A 27,023-nucleotide genomic window follows, 5' to 3' on the forward strand; every position below is an offset into this window, starting at 1 on the left:
ATTGCATGGGACCGAGACCGTCAGATCCCGCCGCCTTGTGGGATGGCATGAGTTTTAGCAACTCCTCGATCTTTTTTGGTGTGATATGTGGGATGATGAACTGTGTTCTTTTTAGGCTTTCTGCTGTGAGGTACTTAATGTGTTTAAGAGGAACGCGTGACGATGAATTTGGTGGTTTATTTCGTAGCAGTTTTAGGGGCTGCTTCACAAACCAGAGGTTTAGACACTCAGCAATGTCAAGTGGATCTGTAATCAATTTAGCTTCTTCCTTCAGCTGACGTATAGGAGCATGATTGTTTACGTTTTGTCTCGTTAGGTTCCTGATGACGTTCCACAATCTTTTAGGATTATTTTTATGTTCAGTAAATTGGTTCTTAAAAAGTTGCTCCTTGGCATTCCTTATCAATTTGCACACCTCAATTTTAGCACGTTTGAAGGTAGCCCAGTCAGTAGAACTTTCAGAAATTCTAGCTTTCTTTAGTAGTTTGTCTCTTCTTCTCATGGCGTCGTTAATTTCTGTAGTGAACCAAACTGGCTGGGCATTTTTACTCACTCTTTTCTCTTTCACGTGGATGTGAGAATCAAGGATGTCAGTAAAAATTTAATACCAGCTGTCGACAATGTCGTCAGTATCCTCGAAAACAAAAGCGGTGTCCCACGGGGCCTTGCTCAAATCATCCACAAATTTTTTAGCAGTGTTACTCGAGTTATTCCTTTGTGGAGTCAGACTTTTGTAGCGTCGAACCGCCATTGTTAGAAGGTGATATGACATTCTAATATTCTTTGTTTGTACACACGTTAACCTTTCTGGGTGACTTGACCAGATATGATCTGGACACATTCCTGAAACGGGCCTTGTAACTTCTTTGACGAGTTGGGTTAGGTGTAGCAGGTTAGTTAGTGTTTTAATGAGCTTGTGTTTACTTGCCTGATTTGCATTTAGGAAGTCAACATTAAAATCTCCTAAGAGAACCATTTCCTTGTTCGACAAATAGGCTTTTTCGATGTTTTTTGCAATGCTTGAGTCAACCTCAGACGTGGACGACAGGGGTCTATAGACACCAGCAATGAGCAATGAGCGCTTTGATTTAAAAGGGCATACTTCAAGCCAGAGCATTTCGATTTCAGTTGTCATCAGATCTGGGCGACTTTTTGCATGTAGTTTGTCATTCACAGAAATCATTATTCCTCCCCCTTGCTTTCCAACTCTGTCCTTCCGGAATAAGTCATATCCATGTACTTGGTAAAATGAGTCGGGCCTTCTACTGCTACGAAAGGTCTCGGTTCAGATTAGTACGTCAATTTTGTTTGCTGAATCCTTGTGGGCATTAAGCGACAACGAGAGTGAGTTGTTCAAACTTGGCGTCTGTTAGGAGTTGAATGTTCCATTACCCAATCCTTATTCCTCGTCCCTGACTTGAAACGCGTAGGTAGATGGGACCAGGGTTCAAAGCAACATCATTTGAAAGGAAGATCAAATTGGCAGCCAGTATGATATTAATGAAGCGCAGAGCACGTGTGAGCTTTAGAGCAGGCGCCATCTTGAAGGATTCTTTCGCGCTAGATTTCAAACTGCTTACATTAGGATTTATCTCCGCTTGATTCGTATCTTTAGCAATCACCAAGGCCTCCAAATTTTTGTTATTCGCCAGATTCCAACGACTTATTGACAGCTGCACAGCAAGTAGATACGATAAGAGGCATATCATGAGAACGCCACCAAGACACGACCGCATGGTTCGACTTGTAACTTGAAAGTGAGTGTCACTGGTGTCACAACGGTAGCATTACGAAATAACTTGAACCCAGTAAGGAGTAACAGAAGTCAACGTGTTTAAAAATATCAGTATGATAAAATTCGTCCAGTCATTTACTAAGAGGTTAGTTGGTATTTCAAAACACAACAATAATTGGGAATCCATTTACCTCTCTGCTGTTTTTCTCCATGTCAAAATGATTCCTAAAGCTATCAACGAATATTCAAATTAAAAAGACAAAAACACCTAGATCCATGACTATTATGAAAATGAAGTATTGTTATTTTTCCATTTTCCATTAAATATTGAAACTTGAAATACAAAATTTAAATATGAAAAAAGAAAACAACGATAATCTCATTCCTGCTGTACATGGGGTTCATTTGCAAACATCGAAGAGGACATTTTCAAGTAATAACTCACACAGCAAAATAAAAGAAATCTTATTAGTTTTCCGCCATCAGGCGGGTTGACTAGTTTGGTCCGAAAAAAAACAAAACGCTGTCAAGAGAGTCAGTGTATACTGAATTTTTTTTCTTTTGGAAAAAAAATAGAAAACCAAATAGGTCCGAATAGGATATCAAGTCAGAAAAACTGCGGGTTTTTTCCCGAAAACCAAAACCAAATGCTAAGAAAAAAATAAAAACCGCAAACTGATACTGACACCAAATTTGAAAAGCCATCTTTTTTCGCGCAAAAAACGAAAAAGCGATTTAAAATATGAAAGAACGACCCACAAGCCTCCCCTTATAAGAAGAGGGTATAAGAAGTACTTGCCTCGTCACTTCTCCACTATTCATGAGGGTATCAACCTCAGCTTTTTTACTTGCTACGGTGGCCAATTTACAATTTCAACTTAGTTGATATAACCAAATTACCTTCTTGCCCCCACCGACGCAGCACCACAGTTTCTTTAGAAACTTTCAGCCTTTATTCAATCTCATCATACTTTGATTAACATTACGTAATATCTTTTGGTGTGTGTGTGTGTGGTTGGGGAGGGTTGGGGGAGAGGTACTCGCAGAGACCTAGTATTACAATTGTCGCCTTAGGGCACATTCTATGGTCTCTGATCACGTCACTTATCAGAAAACTTTCTAATAGCACCCCCCTTCTTACAGAACCAGAAATTTATGAACGTCCCCGTGGGAGGGAGGAGAGCAGACTCCTTTGAACGCTAACGGCATTTTGAAAGATGTTGGAAGAAAGTACTTCCTTTTTATTGTCAAACCAACAATGTTTTCTTAAACGCCCGTAATGTGTCACTCGTTACCGTGACGACTATATTTATGGAAATGCAAAACTGGCTTAAGATAATGATCTGGAACAGCTGTATGCAGACGGCCTTCTGTATGTGAATTCAACGCTGTTTAAGACAGTTCGACAGTTCGATCTGAGTTGAAGTGAGGGAGCAGCGAGAATATACTCCAGGTATTTACTTCTTTCTAATATTCCAAATGTCGATAGGGTGAAATGTTAGCAAAATAGGTCACAGACTTAATTGACTGAAGGACGGAAATATCAAACCTATCGGAAAAATTAACTGCACTTTTTGCATCTTCGATGTTTAACTCAAGGCAATTATGAAGTACTTCAGCCATTCTTCATTTACGGAGTTACAAAACATCTACAGATTTGTAAGCTTGACATTAAGCACTTACTAACTTTTCCCATGCCGCTTTCCAATAATAATGATAATAATATATTTACTTATTAATGTGTTATTATAAATAGTGGTGTGTTAGTTATTCAGGCTCTCTCCGCTGGAATAAGATAAGAATTATAACAACATATTTAAATTTTCGTGTTCAGTCAGTTGCTGAAGACACGTGCTTGGTGGCGCGGACAACTAAATCGGAAGAACAAGAAATAAGTAATCTTTGGAGTAATTACCTGAAGTATTACTGCAAAAATGTAATTGCAAAGGTAAGCCTGCAGAGGTAAGTGTAACTGGAATGCTATAAAATTCCTTAGTTACCGTCATGACATGAACCGAATATGGTAATTTAAATTGTTCTCGAATTGCAAATGTGCAGAGCGGTGCCTTCAATATGGCCTCCGCTAACACGTACGGCGATTTAAGCAGAAAAGGAAAAGGCTTTTGTTTTTATCAAATATTTCAACTTAATTCATGTACATAAACTAAGTTGTGCGAAAACGTTATATGAAGGGATACACGCAAGTGACTATTTTCACTTCCCCTCAGCTTAACAACTGAAAACAAGAAGATGGCGTCCAGAAGGACCATATGGGGTTTCTTAATTGCTTTCTGTAAGCATTTTTATGTTTATTAAAAAGGATATCAAGCCAAAAGACTAAATATTTCACATGAGCTTATTCCAAAGCAAATCACAAGCTGATATTAGACTCAAGGTATCTTGCACTGCACTTGTTGCTTAGACGACATTTTTAAAAGACACGTTTCGACCATCATCTTCAGTTAAAATATTTACGAAGTAATATTTTAAACTGAAGATGACAGTAGTTACTGTCGAAACATGACTTTTAAAAATGTCATTTATTTTCTAAAATTCGTTATATCATCTGCTCTTATCTAGCCTTGCTGCTTAAATGTTTAGGTCTGAATAGAAAGCACTCGCGAGAAGATTAGGAACCTCAGCGCGATACAAACACTTGGCGGAAGGCGACTGTTGGACGGGGACCCGAAACATGTTCCACTGCTCCTTCTTAAATTAGGTGACATCAAGCACATAGGTCCTACTTTCGTCGCTTTCACGGCTTTCCGGTCTACGATCCTCCCATGAGTAGGAACGGGCTTAACGAGCCAGCAGCAGACCATGTCCGTGACATAAAAAATATTCAAATTATGCAGCGCAAGCGTTTGACTGAGAAAAATACAGTTTAATGGCTCTTTGTTTAATTTTCAACCAAATCGTGTTGGAAAACAGTTTTTTCTCTCATTATCAAGCAACCAGCCGTATCCCCTGCGTCTAGAGAAAGCAAATTATTTTTATCGTTGATGTTCGGCATCAAAGGTGCGCTCACGTAATAATGTCATTTATATCTGTCATGAGGAGAGAGAAGTTTATTAAAAATGCGTTTGTAGAAGATTTCATCGCAAGGTTAATGAATCAGTAGTGAACCGAAAGATCGAAAGAAAAGATCATATGTGTATTTTACGGAAAACAATATCTCCATATCAATTACACGAGAACATAGGATGAGGTCTACATGTCTACAAACATGAATTTGTTATCCGCTCGTTTATTTCAATCAGTGCGCGATACATTCTCGCTGGTTAAAATCTTGCACTTAATATGATGCTGAAACGAGCAATATGTTTCTTGTGCTTGAAATTAAAAACCAGGAGATAGATTACGTCTAAATATCCCTGACTATCTAACAGATCAAGCGAGGTTTCAAAGTATCAGCAAGTATTCCGGCTGAACCCCTCCAAAACCAAGATATAAATAGTCTGTGTGGTTTCTTTCCTTTTACTTCTTGTCGATGCGGATGTATCAGTTCTTGCAGGTGGGAGGTCATATCCTCACCTTCATCTTACTAAAACAGGTTTTCATGGACATAACCAATGACGGCGTAATTTGTTATATATGGCTTTCAATGAAACGTCCCGTCGGTTCTAGTCTCCGTTCTGAACGTTTCTGGAAAATTCGAGGTGCTGTCTTGCAATGCTCCGGCGAAATTAACATATACCAAGACCCGGGCGGGGAACTTTTCTCTTTGTCCTCTCGTTTACTCTGATTCTACTTGCAGTTGCGCCAATAGCGGAAGTAAGCCTTCAGAGAGTTGTCCCATCGTTTAACTCAAGTCAACTTTTCCAAGCTCCGAAGGGACATTATGTACAACTCAATTTCACCTTGGAGACATCACATCCAACACCATGCCTTGATGATATGTACCTTGCGATTCGCGATGGATACAACAAGTCTGCCAATCTTCTTGGAAGATTTTGTGGAAGGAACATTTCTGGTATTGTGCGATCTAGTGGACAAAACTTGTGGATCAGAAATGAAGTTTGGTTTTTCCAAGCATAAAATCAGGTTTTGGGTCTCGTACATCAACAAAGCACTTAACATAACAGGTATTGTCTGCTGAAGTTACAAACTAAAACAATTTGTTTTAAAATGTTTTTAAGTCGACAGAACATGACAGAGGTGTAAGTATATGTCATTAATTTTTTCCCTTCTAGTCTACCCAAACCTTGACAACGTGGCTACAACTCAGTTTGTTCTTTTTAACCGAACCTCGTCTCTATGGTGTCCAGCACAAGGTACACCGGCACCAATTATTGTTTGGAGAAAGAACGGCACGGTGGTACAGAACAGTACAAGTGTACAGTACCAGCTGAACATTACTGGAGAAAACTATGATAAGTACAGCTGTGAAGTGAGCAGACATGAAAAAAAAGAAATTCGTCTCGTCATTGAAAGTGAGTTTATTTGGAAATACTTGATTCTAAACCCAATAGGGCTGAGAAAGAGATACATTGCACATTTGCAAAGTTTCCATGGCTCGCTGGTGAAATGAGCAAATCCTCAAGCTTTTTCACCTGCCTTCGCAACTGCGAGACTGACATTATCGTTTAAGCGACCCAACAACATTGAAATAGTATTGAGGATTCACGAGATAACGAGAGCGAAACTCAGCAAGTACAACCAAAAAACCTAAATTTCAACAGACAGCAGGTAAATAAAAACATGTTTTGTTGCCATATTCTAGGCTGCCCAAATCCTTGCAAATGCACCACAGTAGTTGGAATCATGAGTGCAGCTACCCGCATTGAATGCAGAGGAAAACATTTAAAGTCAGTTCCATGGCACTTGCCCCTTTCTACAGCGAAATTGTAAGCCTTTCAACTCGTTTTGTTTAACATACATATACTCGTAGATATCTTGGTGAAAATCAGATAGAGTAGCTACCATCTGGACTCTCCGACACTAACATACATACATACATACATACATACATACGTTACTTCACCACTCCCCATGGGGGGCTTTTCAGGGCCAATTCCCACCCATCCCACCCCAGGGGAGGAAATACTACACAGTAATCTCGTGCGCGGGAAATTAACGTCTCCTACCCCTAACCCTGCAGGAGACGGGGCCTACGGGTTATTCGTCCTTAACCGAGAAGACTAGAATATCTATCGATTTTTTGATTATAGAAAGGTAGCAAATTCTCCTCATTTATTTCAAGACAATGAGTATCGGTCCAGCCGGGGCTCGAACCCTCGACCTCCCGCACAACACAATCCGGCGTTCTAGCCAATTGAGCTAACCGGGAGGCGGTTTAACAAGAAGTTGAACCAAATGTCACTAAAGTTAAACATCCCAGCGGTCCGAAATCCTAACTCCTCGAATTTCATTGGCTTATTTCATTTCGGGAGCTCCAGCGGTCCGGATTTTCCCATTCAGACCCCGGGTACGGAGTAGTCCGAGTATTACAATCTGTTGCCTAACAACCGTTTGTAATTTAATAATCCTCCTCAAAAAGTAACTCCGATAGAAAACAAAAACTTATATTTCCAACTACAAAAAGAAACAAACAACACGAAAGCAAGACGTTTAAGTGCCTCTGACATGAATTTTTTTTTCTCGGTTTTTCCTAGCTTGATGTATATAAAAAACGAATTTAACCTTCAATCCGGGCGGAAATATCTTCAAACCCCATTCTTGTAGTTCAAAACACGCGCTATCTGCGAACGAAATTGTCCCCTCTTCCGCGCGGCCAAAACGTCACGTGATTTTCTTTCGTGACGTCAAGTTGTGTACAGCCATCGAAACCAACATGGATTACAGATGGGCAAAAAGAGTGATATGATTCTATAATTTATAGAATGAGCAGAGTGACACTCGCTCAATTGAATGAATGACCCGACTCTATCCTCCACACGTTCCGCAACTCAGTGTTTTGTGTACTCAAAATTACGTCACGAAGGCCGTGAACTAGGTCCCAGATTCCAAGACAATTTTCACTAGAAAATAGTACCTTTTAGAGCGCAAAAATTCAAGTTTGAAAACGTTTCTGCCAGATTGAAGGTTAGAATCGTTTTTTATATGCATCAGGCTAAGAAAAACCGAGAGAAAAAATTCATGTCATAGGCACTTTAAACTCGTTAAACCTATATACACTCGTAGAGATCTAAATAACAATCAGATAGAGGAGCTGTCACCTGGAGTCTTCAACAGAAGCACGGACTTAAACTACTTGTAAGTCACCAAAGTTTTGAACAACCATTATTTGTTTTCTAAGCATCTCAGCGGCCCAGAATCCTTAATCCTCGAATCTTATTGGCTTACTCCACGCGCTCCAGCGGTCCGAATTTTCCCATTCAGACCCTGGGTACGGAATGCTCCGAGTATTGCAATCTGTTGCCTAAAAACCGTTTGTAATTTAATAATCCTCCTCAAAAATTAACTCCGATGGAAAGCAAAAAACTTACATTTCCAACTACACAAAGAAACAAATAAAAGGAAAGGAACACGTTAAACTCACTAACCTGTATATACTCGTAGAGATCTACAGAACAATCAGATAGAGGAGCTGCCACCTGGAGTCTTCAACAATAACACGGAGCTGAACCACTTGTGAGTCACCAAAGTTTTGAATAACCGTTATTTTTTTTCCAGGCATCTCAGTTGTCCAGAATCCTTAATCCTCGAATCTTATTGGCTTATTACGCGCGCTCCAGCAGTACGCACTTTCCGAGTATTTCAATTTGTGGCCGTTCATAATTTAATTATTCTCCACAAAAGTAACTCAGAAAGTTAAAACGCGAGGTGTTTACAGTTGATCACTGGAAATTTCTTTCATTTAAAATCCTAATTTTCCTAAACAATTTCTCCGTTATAAATCGTTAAGCAAAGTTTTGAGTCCTTCTGCAAATACACACTCAAGGCAAGTTACTCGAATGTAGGCATTTCTAGCATACATTGCACTACAGAAAACTCTGTAATTGTCAGTTGCCAGATCATGACCGATACTTATAAAGAGAAAATGTTTCAAAGTTTATTTGGAAGCCTTCTAATCGCCTTTATCATTACGCTAATAAAAGTATTTCTGTGAAAGTTTTTCTCTTTTCTCCACTGTCTACTCTCTAAAAAGGTTAATCGGTTCATGAAGGAGCTTATCGTTACTACAGCCCTAAATCATTCGATTCTTTTTGGGAAGCATTTCGTCAAAATTCTCTAACTTAATGAAGTGGTCTGTGATAGACTGAAAATTACTCACTAAAAGGGAATATAGGGGAATACGGCGAGCTAAGACTTCCAAACTACGTGAATGTATCAGGGTTTCTACGTTTTTAGCAAATTTGCTTTATTTGTTTGTGTGAGGTTTTCTCCATGGCTTGTGTCCAAGGGGCGGAGGGGAGGGGGGCGAGACGGAAAGGGAGAACACAAATGAAGGTCGTACTTGCATGTGTTCTCTCTCAGATCCCAATGTTACGGCTCTGTAGTTCCCGTCTCTTCCCTCTCTTTATTAATAGAACACTGATAATTTCTTGTGAGACAAAGTTTCAACTCTTCCAGATGGTTACGTAATAACAAGATCAAGAAGTTGCGTGGTGACTCCTTTTCTCAGTTAGTCAAGCTGAAAAGGCTGTGAGTGAAAAGTATATCCGTTTTTACATGTATCAGGGCACCCATTTTTAGCTGTCTCTTATGAAATTCATTTTGAGAATATGTACAACAACAATACACAGGAAGTTAAATGTTTCACCTCAATGCGGAATATATTTTCCTTTTAGAGACTTGGGTACAAACCAAATGGAGGAGCTACCACCTGAAGTCTTCCACAACAACACAGAGTTGGTCAAACTGTAAGTAACTAATACCTATACCTAAGCTTGTGCTAATTTTAATGACGCGCGATGTGACAAGAATTGCAATATAACGCACGCATGGTAGGTTAGTGAACCATAAAGGTAATGGAATAGGGTTGGAGGGTTTTAAGATCGGCAATATGGGCAGAGAGGAGTAGAACATCCTTCCATCTTCATAAATGATAATATACTGAAATTTTCAATTCCATTTTCCCTTTTTTATCGGTCAATTTGTTTCATTTGCAAACGCGAAGTATTCTGGGTTGCCAACGCGGAAAGGGAAGGCAGAGAGAGCGCGAAATGTGATGGTCTTTGAAGGTTTTCCCTCTCAGGTGACAACTTTCAGGTTCCGTAGTACGCACCACTTTCCCTAGTTTTACCACTTTAGCAGTCGTATTTTCCTATATGATGCTAAAACAAAGTTTTCAACATTTACAGATGGTTAGACGGTAATAAGATCCAGAAGTTGAGTGGTGATTTATTTTCTCAGTTAATCAAGCTGCAGTGGCTGTAAGTGAAAATTCATACTCTTATTTCAGCCATTTTATGTTTCAGAACGTACCATTTCTTACAGAAAATAAAATTAAAAATGCTAACGACCGGAAACCTAGTACGGGACTGAATTAATTTCCTCAAGATTTGAAGAAATGGTGATAATTAACGGACGTTAAAAAAGTTTCAAGCAAAAACTCATTAGGTATCATTTTTATAGGAATCTAAAGGAGAACCATATAGAGGAGCGTTCATTTCCAACTACACAAAGAAACAAACAACAGGAAAGCAACACGTTAAACTTACTAACCTGTATATACTCGTAGAGATCTACAGAACAATCAGATAGAAAAGCTGCCACCTGGAGTCTTCAACAATAACACGGAGCTGAACAACTTGTAAGTCACCAAAGTTTTAAAGAGCAATTATTTTTTTTCTCAGGCATCTCAATTGTCCAGAATCCTTAATCCTCGAATCTTATTGGCTTATTCCGCTCGCTCCAGAAGTACGGACTTTCCCAGTATTTCAATTTGTGGCCGGTTATAATTTAATTATTCTCCACAAAAGTAACTCAGAAAGTTAAAACGCAAGGTGTTTATAGTTGATCACTGGAAAGTTCTTTCATTTAAAATCCTAATTTTCCTAAACAATTTGTCCGTTATAAATCATTAAGCAAAGTTTTGAGGCCTTCTGCAAATACACACTCAAGACAAGTTACTCGAATGTAGGCACTTCCACCAAACATTGCACTACAGAAAACTCTGTAACTGTCAGTTTCCACATCATGACCGATACTTATAAAGAGGAAATGTTTCAAAGTTTGTTTGGAAGCCTTCTAATCGCCTTTATCATTACGCTAATTAAAACATTTCTGTGAAAGTCTCTCTCTTTTCTCCATTATCTACTCGCTAAAAAGTTAATCGGTTCATGAAGGAGCTTGCCGTTACTACAACCCTAAATCATTCGGTTCCTTTTGGGAAGCATTTCGTCAAAATTCTCTAACTCAATTAAGTGGTCTATAATAAACTGAAAATTACTCACTAAAAGAGAATTTAGGGGATTACGGCGAGCTAAGACTTCCAAACTACGCGAATGTTCCATGATTTCTACGTTTTTAGCAAATTTGACAGAAAGGGAGAACACAAAAGAAAGACTAGATGCATGTGTTCTCTCTCAGATCCCAATGTTACGGTTCTGTAGTTCCTGTCTCTTCCCTCTGTTTATTAATAGAACACTGATAATTTCTTATGAGACAAAGTTTCAACACTTCCAGATGGTTACGTAATAACAAGATCAAGAAGTTGCGAGGTGATTCCTTTTCTCAGTTGGTCAAACTGAAAAAGCTGTGAGTGAAAAGTATATCCGTTTTTATATGGATAAGAACACCCATTTTTAGCTGAATATTATGAAAGTCATCTTAAGAAAATATAAAACAACAATACACAGGAAGCTAAAAGTTTCACTTCAATGCCGGATATATCCTCTTTTAGGGACTTGGGTACAAACCAAATAGAGGAGCTACCATCTGAAGTCTTCCACAACAACACAGAGTTGGTCAAACTGTAAGTAACTAAGGTCTATACCTATGCTTGTGCTTATTTTATTGAAGCGCGATGTGACAAGAATTGCTACATAACTCATGTATGGTAGGTTAGTGAACCATGAAGGTAATGGAATAGGGTTGGAGGGTTTTCAGATCGGCAATATTGACAGAGAGGAGTAGAGCATCCTTCCATCTTCATAAATGACAATATACTGGAATTTTCAAATTCCATTTTCCAATTTTTATCTGTGAATTTGTTTCATTTGCAAATGCGAAGTATTCTGGGTTGCCAACGTGGAAAGGGGAGGCAGAGAGAGGGCGAAATGTGATAGTCTCTTAAGGTTTTCCCTCTCAGGTGACAACTTTCAGGTTCCGTACTACCCACCTCGTTCTCTAGTTTTACCAGTTTAGCAGTCGCATTTTCCTATATGATGGTAAGACAAAGATTTCAACATTAACAGATGGTTAGACGGTAATAAGATCAAGAAGTTGAGTGGTGATTTGTTTTCCCAGTTAATGGAGCTGCAATTGCTGTAAGTGAAAATTGGTACTCTTATATCAGCCATTTTGTGTTTCAGATCGTACCATTTCTTACAGAAAATAAAATTAAAAAAGTTAACGATCGCAAACCTAGTACGGGACTGAATGAATTTCTTTAATATTTGAAGAAATGCCGATAATTAACGGACGTTTAAAAAGTTCCACCCAAAAATTCATTATGTATCATTTTTATAGGACCCTAAAAGAGAACCAAATAGAGGAGCTACCATCAGGAATCTTCAACTACAACACTGAATTGGTCAAATTGTAAGGCGGTTAACACGTTTGTGCTCGATTTTTACCAATTTGTTTTTTTACTGTCATGATCGTTATCGTTATTAATTATAAAATAATCGAAATACTGGTTAACGAAACCATAGTCGTCGTGAGTGAGGGAACATTACTTTTGTGTTCACCATCGCGAAAACCACAATAGATATTTGTTAGCGACTGACAAAAAAAAAGCGCACTATAGTTATATTTACCCTCTATGACGCTCTATTTCCCTAGTCTTGGTTCGTTATTTAAATTTGAAAACTGAGAGCAGTTGTACATGCTTTGACTGCTTTATCTTGTTATCCACCGATAGATGGTTAAACAAAAACAACATCACAAAGTTGCGTGGTGATTTATTTACTCCATTAGTCAAGCTGCAGAGGCTGTAAGTGGAGAACCTTTGAATATTTGTCACTGATCAAGTCTTGGACAATGTAGAGTGTTTATTAGATGATCACGATAGTATATTTACCACACAATACTCCGTGATTTGTTATTCTACTTTTACTTAAGAAAGTAGATTTACAACACGATTGATTACTAGGAATTGTCTTTACAGTGGTAATTATAAAGCTGTGTAACGCGATACATTAGAGATAGTAACTAGTTGATCCTTCTTTATTGTCCGACTCTAACTGTCGTAGTCGTAGACTTCTTCTGGAAGTTTTACAAGTATAACTAAACGCCTGTGTTTATAAGCCAAAGTTACGGGGCCAATGGCCATAGAGGCTTGGCTGGACTTACTAACAGGAACAGTCGAAGTTTTTTGAAAGATCTTAAAACGTGTAAGGCAAGGTGAGAAAAATGTTTTGGGGGCCACAGTTTTAGAGGCGTTTAGAGGCGTTTTTACAGGTATTTAGTTATACTTGTAAAACTCCCTGAAGAAGTCTACGACAGTTAGGCGGAACGTGTCGGAGAATAAAGAAGTTTTTCAACTACTGTTCGTAAAAGTGTTGCCCACTAGTTTATATTCAAAAATGCGAGGTGACTCCTTTTCTCAGTTAGTCAAGCTGAAAAGGCTGTGAGTGAAGAGTATCTCCGTTTTCACATGCACCAGAGCATCCATCTTTAGATGACTATTATGGCATTCATCTTGAGAAAATATACAACAACAATAAACCGGGGGTTAAATGTTTAACCTCAATGCAGGATGTATCCTCCTTTTAGGTACTTGGGTACAAACCAAATAGAGGAGCTACCACCTGAAGTCTTCCACAACAACACAGAGTTGGTCCAACTGTATGTAAACAATATCTAAACCTATGCTTGTGCTTATTTTATTGAAGCGCGATGTGACAAGAATTGCTATTTATTATATAAATACTTATGAAATACCAGGATTTCTCCTTTTACTAAAACATCATATCTTCACCGCGCGCAGTGAAGTTACTATTTTTATCTTTCGCGTGTGAGGATATTAGTGTGGCCATGGTTACCAACATAATTACCCAATTATAATAGAGCTTTTCGCACAAGTTTCGAAAAGATTTAATTACCTAATAAGCTAGCCCGTAATCGTGAGTGACGAACCTTACTTTTATGTTCGCTATCGCGAGAAAGCGAGAACCCTAAGAGATATTTTTTAACGACTGCGAAAGACTTCACCATGTTCATTGCCCTATTCTCAATAGATCTCAATAAAGAGATCTATGCATGGATGGCAGTTAAGAAGCGTAGTTTCAAAGCAACGTTTTTAAACTTTTGCAGGGAGTTAAACAATAACACAATCAAGAAATTGAGTGGTGATTTATTTACTACTTTAGTCAAGATTCAGATTCTGTAAGTGTAGAACTTTGAATATTTATCGCACATAAAGTCTTAGACAATAACCAGTTCATCCTTAACGAGAATGTGGAATTTGTCGGCAGTCATCCACCTTGAGCATAGACCCTGGTTAACCATCAATTTACTTGAAAAGGCCTTTAAACTGATTTCAGATGATCTTTGAATGTAAACATCACTTACCGACAATGTAGTCTTTTGAGGCGCAATTGGTAGTAATGTCGCAATCTGATTGGCCAGTTTGCCGTAGTCAAGCAAGATGTGTCACGCAATGCCTTGATCAGCTCGTCAATACTGACGTCCATATTGCGGTAAAAACGAAATGACAGTGGTTTAGCGTGGTCTGTACTCTTATCGACAATGATATTAGTCATCATACCTTGGACAAAATGTGTTGCGGATTCCAACAGGATTTTGACCACTGTGATGACGAATATCGTTGTCGATAAGAGTACAGACCACGCTAAACCGCTGTCGATTCGTTAAGTATTCAAAATTATGTACAGGACGTACCTGGTTTACAGCGTGAAATCGGGTCTCTTTTGAATGATTGGAGGCACCGATCAATCCATGTCGATGGTCCAATTTCTAATCTCTATCTTATGCAGCGTCCTTTACTGACTTGAACACTTTGCTCTGCTTTTCAACAATTGTCACAAACTCTTATTTTTCTAACTGAAAACAAAACCTTCAATGTACAACCACAAAAAAACAATAAACAAGAGCAAAGCAAGACGTTCAACTCACCGACCTGTATATGCTCGTAGACAACTAGGTGAAAATCAGATAGAGGAGTTACCACTTGGACTCTTCGACACCAACAAGAAGTTGAACCAATTGTAAGTCACTAAAGTTTATGGTAGCCATTTATTGTTTTCCCAAACATCTCAGCGGTCCGGAATCCTAACTACTCGAGTTTCATTGGCTAATTTAATTTCGCGCGCTCCGGTGGTCCGAATTTTCCCATTCAGACCCCGGGTGGAGAACGCTCCAAGTATTGCAATCTGTTGCCTACTAACCGTTTTGTAATTTAATAGTCCTCCTCAAAAAGTAACTCCCATAGAAAACAAAAACTTACATTTACAACTACAAAAAGAAATAAACAACAGGAAAGAAAGACGTTAAACTCACTTAGTATATACTCGTAGACATCTGGATAACAATCAGATAGCAGAACTGCCAGCTGGAGTTTTCAACAACAACACGGAACTAAACTTCTTGTAAGTCACCAAAGTTTTGAATAACCGTTATTTTTTTTCCAAGCATCTCAACGGTGCGGAATCCTTAGTCCTCAAATCTTAATTGCTTATTTCGCGCGCTCCAGCGGTCGTGACTTTCCAAGTATTTCAATTTGTGGTCGTTTATAATTTAACATTCTCCACAAAAAGTACCTTAGAAAGTTAAAACGCGAGGTGTTTACAGTTGATCGCTGAAACTTTCATTTAATTAATATCTTAATTCTTCTAAACAATTTGTCCGTTATAAATCGTTAAGCAAAGTTTTGAGAGTTTTGAGTCCTTCTGCAAATAAACACTCGAGGCAAGTTCCTCGAATTTGGGTACATCTACCATACATTGCACTACGTACAGAAAACGATTCGGAAGGAATTCAATGAGTAAAAGCCACACTAAATCCCTTTGAATCCAAATGGAAAAATTGTTTCATTTGACTTCAGTTTTTCAGTGGAGCAAAGACAAGATCATAATTTACAAACGCCATTGCAGTAAACAAATAAACAGACTCTCCAAACTTCCAAACATACATTTCGAAATTCCTTTCAACGACTTTCCTTGTCATTTAAAAATAAACAGAGTTAAATCTTTGCATCTTGGCTTGAAATGAATAATAATTTCCGTAGGATCACTGACTGTTTTTGATGAGAAGCTCGTCGCAATATTCATTCAACAAGTGTTGGTTTGCCATTTAATCGAAAGTGTCCGTGCGGTTTTTTTCGCTCTGTAATTGTTAGTTACCATACCATGACCGATAATTTTAAACCGGAAAATGTTTTCTTGGAAGCCTTGAAATCACTTCTATCATTATTCTAAATTAATAAAAATATTTATGTTAAAGTCTCTCTCTTTTCTCCATTATCTACTCGCTAAAAAGTTGATCGGTTCATGAAGGAGCTTACCGTTACTACAGCCCTAAATCATTGGGTTCCTTTTGACAAGCCTTTCGTTAAAAATATGTTAATTAAGTGGCCTGAGTATTGCGAAGAGCTAGGAAAGCCAGAACAGTTTGCAGGATTCCCAGATTTAAAGGTCATTGTGGACTGCACAGAAATCTTTACGCAGAAAACCATCCTCGTTAAAAGCTAACAAGGAGATTTATTCTAACTATAAGTCTCATGCAACATTTAAGTTTTTGGTAGCAATCAATGCTTGTGCTGCAATCGTCTACATTTCACGGGGATGGGGGGGGTAGGGTTTCAGACAAACATATAACAGCTAGCAGTATAGATTTTATTGCAACATTGCAGGAAGGAGATGAGGTGATGGCAGATAGAGGGTTTTATATTGGAGATGTTTTAGGGGAAAGTGGTGTACGTGTAACTATACCAGATTTTAAAGGACAAGGTAGATCACAGCTGAAGAAATCAGAGGGCAAAAGATCAGAGAAAATAGCAGAGGCAAGGATTCATGTCGAAAGAGCAATCTAGCGGATCAAGACATACCATATTCTTGACAATGAAGTACGCTTGTCCATGGTTCACCTCGCAGAGCAAATCTTTACTGTTTGTGGGTATTTAGTAAATTTTCAGTCACCCATAATCAAATAAATAACTAAGTTTAATAATACTTATCAGAGTTGTTGTTGCAAAACATGTAAGATACATAGTAGCCATCAAGACATAATGAACAAAAAACATAAAGGTCTAGCTTTTTATCAAAAATAAGCAATTTTGATTGTGTTGTCTTGCAAAAACCCTGTTAAAAATATTTATTTTGATCCTAAAATGGTAATATTTTTTGTAATGAAAAATTTATTCACTGCCACAATGTATTAAGTATAAATGAGTCATGACTTTTAATGCAAAAAAGTTCTACAATGTATTAATAATATGTTACCTTTATGTATTGATGAAATGTGAAGCAAGGAAAGCTTAAGACTTATGAACATGTGTGCTATTATGTTGGCAATAAATACCTAGAATGATAATCTCTAGACTGTGAAAAGACAATTACCAAGTAGTAAACCAAAGAGCTTGATAACTACTAGCAGCTGTTAGCCTAACAATTCTTTCAGAATCAAATAAAAATCACTCTATTTATTGGTGACAATGCAGTTACTGTCTCATCAGTTATTCCTTAAGTTACATAGCATTGAATAACTAAAACCTAGTTTACCTATCCTGTCTATCCCATCTTTTACTCTAGGGTATGCTAGTTCTAGTAAAAGTATGTTATAATAAAAATTCTTCAGCTTGGGCAAAATAGCATCCATAAATTCCTTATTATATAGAACTGTTTTGATGATAATGTTTTTACCATCAGAAGCTACAAAATGTGTCCAGGTCCTCCCTGTACAAAACATCTGCAGCTGTACTTAATGGTAATATTGATGATTAGGATTGTGTTGTAGTGATCCATCTATTTCCTTGATAATATGCTGCCGGAGGAGAGCTTGTTCCAAGTTTTCAGCTTCATAAGGGTGCACTCTTTTTACTTCAATGACCCCCTTCTTGCCCAGGAGTCCATCGGGAGAGGCTCCAAGGAATGGATGTGTCTTAGAAACAAAGAGACCACATTTTTCTACTTTGTATCCAGTCATACTAGAATAATGCCTGAGAGTTTCTGATTCAGAATCAATACCATCCCTCATGTACTTAGATTCATAACGTTCGTTATAGCCAAGAATGTCTCTTATAGCCTTTGTAGGACTTGTGGTTTCTCTAATTAGAGCACGCTTGCATTGAGATGCTGTAATGCGGGGAATGCGCTCATTGAGCCACATACTGCTTTTTGACTGATCTCGTGTCAACTGTTCTATTTGCTCTATCTTGGTATCATCTACGGTGATATGCTCCAGTATTGATTGTGTTTTGTTGTATATATCTTGCAAAGATGCAGGATGAACATGAAGAGGGCTCAGGAAATCATCTGTGCTGTCAGTTTCAGTAGATTCTGTTTCAATTTCTACTTCAGAACAGTATATTAGGCGAACATCATGTTCCTGTCGTATGTCTGGCAGATTTGTAGGGATTGGAGTACTGATACTTTCCTCCCTCTTTGATCCAAGTATATGGAAAATAGGCGGTAGTGCTTTTCCTTCATTTGCGAGGAAAATGTTTTGCTTTAATTCCAATTTTCTCTCATCAATCAATTTCCTTTGACTTTCATCTACACCATAGTAAACTTCTGTTACAGAAGGGGAGGGTTTAAGCTTTTTCTGTGGTGGCTCTTTGCCAAAATTAGCCTTGTAAAAATTGATATCCATTATGAGGATTTGCTCAGCCTTGGCTCCTAAAAGAGATAAAAAACATACATGTAAGGTATCGTCTGCTGTAATACTTTACCATCATATAATAAATATGTTTACCTTTAGGGTTAGACCAAGAGCAAGGTAAATCAGTGCATGTAGGATCAGGAGGAAGCTGTTGCTGTCCCTCTGCCACAACATCACACAACATGAACATGAGAGCTCCAATATGACTACAGTCTCCTCTTAATCTAAGAATAAAAAATACAAAATTCGTGAGCTATGTATTGAATTCAGAGGATAGTAATACAAAATCGTTAACTTACCCAACTGTACAAGTACAGTGCGAGAAAACTGGCTTGCTAGTTGACCGTTCTAGGACCAAGTACATCAACTTGCTCTCTTCACTGTCTGTCGAAAACGACGGGTTACAACTCGCCCTAAGGGCCCAATATTTCTGACATTCTGGCAATAAATGGACTCTGAAATAATACGAAAGCGAGAATATAAATTTAACGAAATGAAACATTAAAATTAAGAAGGATTGACTTACTTTACAGAGTGAATTCCTTGCTTGTGTTCCCACGAGCGAAGCGTCTTATATTTCCGAACAGCTTGCTGTTTGTAGCCAGATCCTATCAAGAATTTTTTTACAATCCACTCCTCCATCATCAGAGGGACTCCTTTTAAGCTTTTCTGCCAGTCTTTCAGCTTTTGTAGGCATGCAAGCGATGGAATATCAGTTTTTTTCGATGTGACTGTGTCATGTTTACTCTTGACAGAGCCAGAAGTCGATATGTTCAAAGCATTGCAAACGACATTTACGAGTGCTTTTTTTCCAATTGACTTTTCAAAATCAATTGTTAAAGCTCTACAGAGCTCTTTTAGTTTTGGTTTTGTTGAACCAGAGACTTCTTTGTAGGTTTTTGGATATTTCAGGCAAGGCTTACTTTTCGAAGCACAAGACGCCATTTTTTTCATCCAGGTTACCCCCCAAGGCGCAAGGCATTATGGGTATGCGCAAGAAGAGAATAAAAAACCAATAAAATTTCAATGACGTAAGTTTCCCGCGTAAATTCATCGGCGCTTTCTGAAGAAGTTGCCAGTCATCTAAGAAATCTCTTATGGATGAAACTCCGACGAAATTGGTAGAAAGTAGTTCAAGATGCTTCATTTGTTCCTGGATTTCACTCACAAAGGATAAAATTTACATTTTCGGTAAAAGTTCATTTGATGTTGCTGAACTAATTCGTTCTTCGCTCACTATTGACGTGCATCGCTACGCGGAGAACAGCAAATTGTTTGTTTGTCGAGATAAACTGCCACCAGCTTTTGATAAAGTTTAAGAAGGCATCGGATAAACTGAAAGAAATTAAGAGAGAAATAGAAGAGGTCTTGAATACAAGAGAAAAACCCAGGGCAAAGAGACTACTGAGAACGGACGAGGAGAATAATGTCGGTGAACAAGAGCTCTTTGACAGGACTGTGAACACGATAACACCTATATGATCATACATTTCCAAGATTACAGTTCACCATTAAAAGTATCGTCTGTTATGACTTACGAATACATAAATCGCAAGATTTCGAACGCAAAACATGAAGTAAAATTAAACTTACGTCTATCACATCTGCTTTGGAAATGTCCTCGAGAAAGTGAGAAAACATGCCTATTGTTTACCACTCGACTTAATTGTAAAAGGAAAATATATAAACTTAAATGACATAAGACGAGGCTAAAATGGCACGTTCAGAGAAGTAAAGAATTGGTTGTTGACTTACCACTCTCTTATAACATGTGCTTCATCGATAGCCACAGCACATAACCTCGCACGGTATACATCATTTTCTAGCATCGATCGCCAACGATCATTCTTGAGCCACGCTTCTGGTGAGCCGAAAACTAACGAATATTTTCCGTACTCAATAGTAGGGCGGTATATCTCTCCTTGGGAACTAACGTTTACCGCGCTGACTCCAATACTTTGTCGGTAATTGACCTGATCCTCCATAAGACTTACGAGCGGAGAAACAATAACAACGATATGCCCCGCAAGATTGTTCATGTGATCGCACACGAGTGGAAGAGCCTGATAAATCAAGGATTTTCCAAACCCTGTAGGCAGGTTTACAAATGCATCCTTTTTTTTGCAAAAAGAATTTTCTCAATTGGCAGCTTCTGGTGATCATTTAAACTAGGAATTTTTAATTTGGAAGCGGTCGAAACAAAAGCTTCCTTGAGAGATGCCATTTTCTCTGCTCGATGAGCCGCTGATGGAACGCGAGTTTTGATTGGACGACTAGTCTTGGCGGGACTTACTCAGAATTATATGAGCGAAATCGTGATTGGCTAAAACCAGGGAAAGAAATGCGGCTCGGGTTTAAGCACCCGGTTGGTGGGGGAGGAAGCTTTGCGTCACGAGCCCAAACAACGGCTGCGAAGGAGACTACACATTTGTGTGTACTTTGTGCTATCCTTGTACCGGCTCTACGTTCTATGTAAGTAGAACCAGGGATGTCTTTCAAAGAACATTTTTAAGATCTGTATGGAAAAGTTTCCAGAAGGATGAACAATGAATCAAAGTGTTTGTTTCGCGGCCATTGTGGAATGACTTTATACGCAACTTGGTGGCGCCCTGCTCAGTGTTTGGCGTTTCGTAAAACGTTTTAAAGATTTAAATAATTCCTGGAGGAAAACAAAGTTCCTTCAGGAGACAAATAAGGCCGGCAATATGACAGAAAAGTTCCTTCGGGAGACAAATAATTCCAGCAGTGTGACACGAATCCTCCTGCGGGACACAAACAGTCAGAGAAAGGGGACTAAAAACCTCTCTCCGGAGACAAATAATCTTAGCAATAGTACAGTAAAGCTTCCTCGGGAGAAAAATAATACCGGTAATGTGACAAAAAAAACCTCCCTCGGGCGAAAAATAATCCCCACGGCTGTTTCGCGATGGAAATTTAGTTCGCGCATGCGTTCTACAAGAAACATCGAGTTAATTATTACTTCTCTGGTTAATACCAAATTATTCATTTGCATAAATCTGGCGTCCATGGCAACCACTCGGGCTAAGGTCTAGTTTAGCCAATGAAATCTTGCTGTATTTGTAATGTATGCGAGTGAAATTTAGCATGGCGGATGCATGCACATGGACGAGGCACTTGCTGTCGAAAATTTGGGTAAAATCGGTTAAATTTTGCCTGTGTTCGACGAAAACGCGTTGCTATAGTGGAGCCCAACAAGCACACCCTATGAAATCGACTGAAAACTTTGGTTTTGATTTGGGAAAGGCTCGAATTTTTTCCAGCAAAGCGAGAGTCACAAGAGAAGACGTGAAACCTTACTAAACAACTGACGGAGGTAAGTGTTTTAATCCGAATTGTTTTAAAGTCCATTCAAGGCGCTTTTAATATGTCAAGATCGGCCGTTATACGACTCCATTTTGAATTTCGGAGGTACTGAATTTCGAGCAGAAAGTCTAATTTTGGTTCCAAAGAGTGCGGTCACACTTTTATTCTTCCAATAGAGAACTTAGCAAATAAATTACGCTAGATCTACATATATAGTAAACGTTCTTAGTCAACGAACCAATACATTGCCACTGTAAAGGGAAGCGTTTTACTCATTCGCTCTTCGTTTTAAATTTCTCTCTTTAGGTTTGGGAGCTTTCCCTGCTAATTCTGGATTTGACGTAATCTCGTGTCCTTTTTCTTCACATCGTCAAAATGCTGAGACGGGGTTTTGAATTCGGAGTGTATTCCTTCAATCCCTTGTTCACAATAGAATCCAAGACCCATGTGACTGCCGAAGGAAAGGGCACACATGTTCTCGTAGCATATATAGCTTTGGTGTGATCATCATGTCTGGGAATTTTTCCCTAATGAACTGAAGAAATTTGTGATGTCTTCCTCTACAACAAGAACACAAGAAAAGGGGGAATAGTGAGACATGATCCTATTATTGTATTCATGTTTTCCATGAAAGGCAGTTATTCTTTCACTTACCTGGCTTATCAGTCTTGTCATCAATGAGCTATTTAAGGGTAGAAGTTATGTTACCTTGCAGCAAGTGTGTACATGGTTACAAATGAATGATTTTCCATGTTAAGCTTGTCTCTCCACATTCATTTTCTTAAGAATCTCATCCAAATGAATTGGTAGTGGTCCATTGGCTTTCTCAAAGGCAGCCAATTCCGTTTGTTCATCTGCAAGCTTTTCCTATAATGTTGAGATGTACTATTGAAATATGAACTACTTTACATACTGTTCAGTAGCTATAATTTGATGGGTTGTTAAATTGATTTGTGCTAGTGTAATATTATAAATCAATAAACTATAACACAGAATCATAGCTTCCTTCACTAAAAAATTAAGATAGGTTTGAATCATGTGTGATGGAATTGGAGGATTGTACAGCAGTGATACTGGAAAACACAAATTGAGAAAAAATTACCTCTTCCTTTGCATTTCTAAGGAGTGTGTCTATCTCCTCCTGTAGTAGTGTAAAGTAGGCTGGCATGATATTTACACTAGAATGCAGACTTTGTAAATTCAGCAACTCCTGTAAATAAATTCTTTTATCTTACTTTGTCCAATTCAATGTCCAGCAGTTTCTCATGAATCACTTTGTGATAAAACTTTTGTTGACTTGTAACAGAGCCATCTGCTACAAACTTTTCATAATCCTCTTGAATGTTTTTAAGGGTTGGGAGTTCAGTATGTCCATGTTTATGGCAAGAGACTTGCATCATTTTGGGATTTATCTTGCACCAATGACATAAATACTTGCCTGCAAATACAATTCTAATGGTGAAAACCTGTTTCACAGAAATAGTAATGTACAATACAGGCTACATTTAAGTTCTTTTAGTTGATTGCTCAATCATATAGTTATTAGTATGCATGAATTATTGTCTAGATCAGACCTGAGGCACCAGCTGTTCCAAATATCTTACATAGGGATTCAGACACCAAACAGGAAAACCACTTTCTTTTCACCTTAGAAATAGGGAAAATGTAAGAACAATTTAGTCAAAATTATGCTATTTCTAGTCTCATCATCTAGACTAATTAAAAGTGTAATACATTTTTTGTTACTCACCCCCAGGTTGTTTCTTTCAAGGTGTTTACTTGTTCTTTATATTTCATTAAGGCTGTCTTTAAATTGGCCCACTATCTTTTGCATGGAACATAGCAAAGACAATGCCATTGTCTGGACTGATTGATCCCGTACCTCTGCAAATTGGGCACATCTACTCATGCTTGATGTTTTCAACAAACTGTTTTGGTATATGAACTATATGAAATATTATTATGAAATATATGAACTTCATATATTTCATTGTAACAAAACTGTTTTGGTTAAAGAGGTTCTGATCTTCAATAACTTGGTAGATTCTTTACCTCCTCAGGAAATGAGAATGTGGCTGGGGTGGTTGAAAGCTTAAAGTACTAGACATCCCTTCCACCATTTCTACTTGTTCCTTGGGTCCAGCAGAGTCCTCTGAGTTTTACTCCAGGTTTACTCTTCTTCTTCTTCCTACCAGGTTTCTGATGATCTTTGAAGGAACTACAGATCTTATAGTTTCAAGTTCGTTTGTGTTGAGGCCACACATTGATTGCAAGGCATGTGCCTCTTAGAGCAACTTGAAGCACTTGTGGCAGAACTTGGGAGGGCACGTGTCAAGGTCATCTTTACAAACACCAAAGGCTGTAAAAATTATCTCTATCTTATCAGCGCAGAGAAAACTGTTCTCGTATCTTTTGTCCTCTACAATCGCTGTCCACAAATTCGGCAAATTCTTTGTAATAATTTTCGATGTTCAGAGAGACCAAACGTAGCCATCTAAATGTATATCCGAACCGAGTCCTAAATTAAACTTGGATGTGAGCAACGCAATACTAAATATTGACTAAAGAAATGTTTCGAAATTCCTTTTTGCGACCTTCTTGCTTCAGAAGGGTACACCCTTTGGGTTTTTACCTTGTTTCAGGAAGGGGTGTCTATCTCTCTCGATCGGTTCTTCAGGGATGCGGGAATATTTGCAATTTTGTGTTATTGCTAGTAGCGCGTTCCATTTGAAGAGGAAGGGAATACTCGCAGTAAACCATGTGAATCATGCCAAGAAGAACGATTTATCCACCAGATCAAAGAAAAAAATATAATTGAAAGGTTTATTGTCCCTGATCGTGATCGAAATTTCCACCAAAAGAAACGTCTTGTCCGTGCTTTCACTATTTCCGTAGCTTCCCGTGACAGATCGATGACGTACAGTTTTTGGGGAGGAGATCACACGCATGTAGTGCGACTTTCCTGCACGTAATAGATGGCCGTGGATATTTTAGCAGTTTGTCATACATCTTGTATTCTTTACTTGGCCCATGGGTGAGCATGATTGTATCAAAAAGATAAATTGGCGTAGTTTAGGGGAATTTGTTCGAGGTCAAAGAGGAAATGGGCGCCATATTTACTATTTCGGTGGTGAAAAGTAAGCGCGGATTACACTGCTCAAAACAATTCGGATTAAAACGTCTTTGTACAGAAACTTGCTTCAAAGGAGAGATATAAAGCCAGAGTTGTTTCTTTATTGACAGAAAAATTCGAATCAATCAGAATCTTGCCTGAAAATATGAAGACCTCTAAGAGGTCATAAATCATTTAGCGTCAAAACAAGGTGCCTTTCAGCCGTCGCATAGTTAACTATCCCGCACACGCAATATTTCCTAGGCGAACATTAACCAGAGAAGCAAAAAACAATGTATGCGCATAAGTTAGCTATTTCCTTGGACTCTGCGCATATACTTTTTGTGACTTAGTTATCAGTGGGTTCTTTCTTGTTGAGCCGTTCAGCGTATATTTTCAGCGGTTTCAAATTGAAAATGTAAATCTGACATGCGCGAACTAAATTTCCACTGGCGGGCGTTTTGAAACAGCCGTGATCCCAGCAATGGGACAATTGATATAAAAATTTGATATAAAAACATCCCCGAGAGTTTTGCCTGGTTCTGAAGCTGATACATGTAGTGATAATGCATATGCAAATCGAGTTAATATAGTAAATCAGTTCATGATACTTAAATGTATACAAAGAAGTAGATATTTTCAGCTACGTTCACGGGTAAAACACAGGGTTAGATATAGAGAGCCATCCATGATATCACCAAGAGAAGTTGTCAAGTCATTGCATTGCAGAATATTAAGAAGAAAACACAAGAACATGCTCAGAAAGTCAGTTCCTGTTTCATCTGTTTTACATAGCATAGCTACAAATTATAGATAATGGAGTATCAAATATACTAAGAGACATCACAAGAAGCGAGTACATGCCGTGAATACCGACTATTAAAATAGTCAACTCGCCTTGTCTGCATACTTTCTTAAATATTGTGTTGTCGAACTGAACACAGAACTGTGGACATTTACCAAAGAATCTGATCCTTTCATCTGTACCTTTTCTTTACCATAAAGCTGGTTTTTCAGAAAGATAAGTATTTGGTACATTTGGACGCTTTGCTTCGCTTTGTGTAAATAAATGCCTGATTACACGTACTTGCTGGTTACGGAGTTATGTTATGCAATTTTCGCACGTGACGGCGCGGTCACATGCCGATGCAGAAACCGTAAGCGGCTTCTGGTGACTGCCGCCTATTACAAAATATTCTTCCATCTATAGAGAATTCTAGCCACAACCCTGTAACAACATCAATATTGATAACCCAGAACTAAAGGGAAACATCCTTACAGGCCTATGCATTGGTATAGAAATAAAAAGAGAACACGGCCTGTTGTGCAGTATACAACAAATACTTCCAACAAAAGCTTCAGATGAAGAAGTGATCAATTGTAGTAATTGCAAGATAACAACACTGTTGTCCTTGTCAAAAACCAAATTGATGTGTCGCACCTCAGTTAACACAGATTAAGATGGCAAGAGAAATAATACCTGCTTTAATGATGCCGCCCAGAGTTTCTTGACAAAAATCAAGAATAAGACACTTATTGCAGATATTCCACTAAATGACCTAAATAAGTTATTATTAAAGGCAGAAAATCAAAGAATGGTTGTGGACAAAACAGAAAAAAATATTTCAAAGTTCTTTTGATATAAAGTCTTGTGTTTTTATACAATAAAATTGAGCATTTTCCAGTTCTATACATTCACTTTATCAAAAAAATTATTAGAACAAAGTTAAATAATTGCTATTTTTGCATCTGATGGCATTTACCAGTTAATTATTACCTATACAATTTCCAGAGAATAGTGGATCACAAACGAATGCACGGCAAGTGGCAATGTAAAGATGACGATATTTATTGGTCTCCGCCATTTCGATTCTCCCACAATTCCTTTCTAATTGTAAGCTGGTTTCATGCTTCGCGCGTTTATTTTCCTCCCACACGCGA

General features: G+C 38.3%; 2 protein-coding genes, 2 long non-coding RNA genes, 1 other non-coding gene and 1 pseudogene across 8 annotated transcripts; 3 read left to right on the top strand and 3 right to left on the bottom strand.

The window, feature by feature from the left end:
- Positions 1–2,895: 2,895 nt before the first annotated feature.
- LOC148743480 (hemicentin-1-like) lies at positions 2,896–8,333 on the top strand. The gene is made up of 8 exons (XM_088739498.1): positions 2,896–3,188; positions 3,570–3,697; positions 3,964–4,028; positions 5,493–5,820; positions 5,929–6,168; positions 6,459–6,582; positions 7,880–7,951; positions 8,258–8,333. The coding sequence occupies exons 4-8, from the start codon at positions 5,577–5,579 to the stop codon at positions 8,331–8,333; spliced, it is 756 nt and encodes a 251-aa protein (XP_088595624.1). The 5' UTR covers positions 2,896–3,188; positions 3,570–3,697; positions 3,964–4,028; positions 5,493–5,576.
- A 3,984-nt stretch (positions 8,334–12,317) lies between these two features.
- On the top strand, positions 12,318–17,426 carry LOC148743481 (uncharacterized). Its single transcript, XM_088739509.1, has 7 exons — positions 12,318–12,406; positions 12,729–12,800; positions 13,583–13,654; positions 14,123–14,194; positions 14,965–15,036; positions 15,346–15,417; positions 16,680–17,426. The coding sequence occupies exons 1-7, from the start codon at positions 12,318–12,320 to the stop codon at positions 16,693–16,695; spliced, it is 465 nt and encodes a 154-aa protein (XP_088595635.1). The 3' UTR covers positions 16,696–17,426.
- Positions 17,427–17,448: 22 nt separating this feature from the next.
- Positions 17,449–19,793, bottom strand: LOC111345151 (uncharacterized). The gene is made up of 4 exons (XR_015993456.1): positions 19,173–19,793; positions 18,946–19,101; positions 18,740–18,870; positions 17,449–17,926 (listed from the first exon to the last, which is right to left on the bottom strand). It is a non-coding gene; the product is annotated as an uncharacterized LOC111345151 (transcript).
- A 413-nt stretch (positions 19,794–20,206) lies between these two features.
- On the bottom strand, positions 20,207–20,870 carry LOC148743482 (ATP-dependent DNA helicase Q1-like; annotated as a pseudogene).
- Positions 20,871–21,563: 693 nt separating this feature from the next.
- On the top strand, positions 21,564–24,290 carry LOC148743483 (uncharacterized). Of its 2 annotated transcripts, XR_015989220.1 has the most exons (3): positions 21,841–21,980; positions 22,277–23,635; positions 24,166–24,290. It is a non-coding gene; the product is annotated as an uncharacterized LOC148743483 (long non-coding RNA). The 2 variants fall into 2 exon arrangements; XR_015989219.1 differs by lacking the exon at positions 24,166–24,290 and having other exon boundaries at positions 21,564–21,980; positions 22,277–23,204.
- On the bottom strand, positions 22,699–24,166 carry LOC148743484 (uncharacterized). Of its 3 annotated transcripts, none has more exons than XR_015989215.1 (3): positions 23,721–23,744; positions 23,073–23,180; positions 22,699–22,837 (listed from the first exon to the last, which is right to left on the bottom strand). It is a non-coding gene; the product is annotated as an uncharacterized LOC148743484 (long non-coding RNA). The 3 variants fall into 3 exon arrangements; XR_015989216.1 differs by lacking the exons at positions 22,699–22,837; positions 23,073–23,180 and adding exons at positions 23,272–23,408; positions 23,545–23,617 and having other exon boundaries at positions 23,721–24,166; XR_015989217.1 differs by lacking the exons at positions 22,699–22,837; positions 23,073–23,180 and adding an exon at positions 23,272–23,408 and having other exon boundaries at positions 23,721–24,166.
- Positions 24,291–27,023: the final 2,733 nt, after the last annotated feature.

Source organism: Stylophora pistillata, chromosome 1, assembly GCF_964205215.1.
Source record: "Stylophora pistillata chromosome 1, jaStyPist1.2, whole genome shotgun sequence".
NCBI lineage: Eukaryota > Metazoa > Cnidaria > Anthozoa > Scleractinia > Pocilloporidae > Stylophora > Stylophora pistillata.

Bases quoted from the DNA above. Each gene is read 5' to 3' on its own strand.
- LOC148743480 (XM_088739498.1), top strand. From the start codon at position 5,577: ATGTACAACTCAATTTCACCTTGGAGACATCACATCCAACACCATGCC. The intron at 5,821-5,928 runs GTATTGTCTGCT...TTTCCCTTCTAG, and splicing joins CAAAGCACTTAACATAACAG to TCTACCCAAACCTTGACAAC. The intron at 7,952-8,257 runs GTAAGTCACCAA...ATATACTCGTAG, and splicing joins AGCACGGACTTAAACTACTT to AGATCTACAGAACAATCAGA.
- LOC148743481 (XM_088739509.1), top strand. From the start codon at position 12,318: ATGTATCATTTTTATAGGACCCTAAAAGAGAACCAAATAGAGGAGCTA. The intron at 12,407-12,728 runs GTAAGGCGGTTA...ATCCACCGATAG, and splicing joins AACACTGAATTGGTCAAATT to ATGGTTAAACAAAAACAACA. The intron at 13,655-14,122 runs GTATGTAAACAA...AAACTTTTGCAG, and splicing joins AACACAGAGTTGGTCCAACT to GGAGTTAAACAATAACACAA.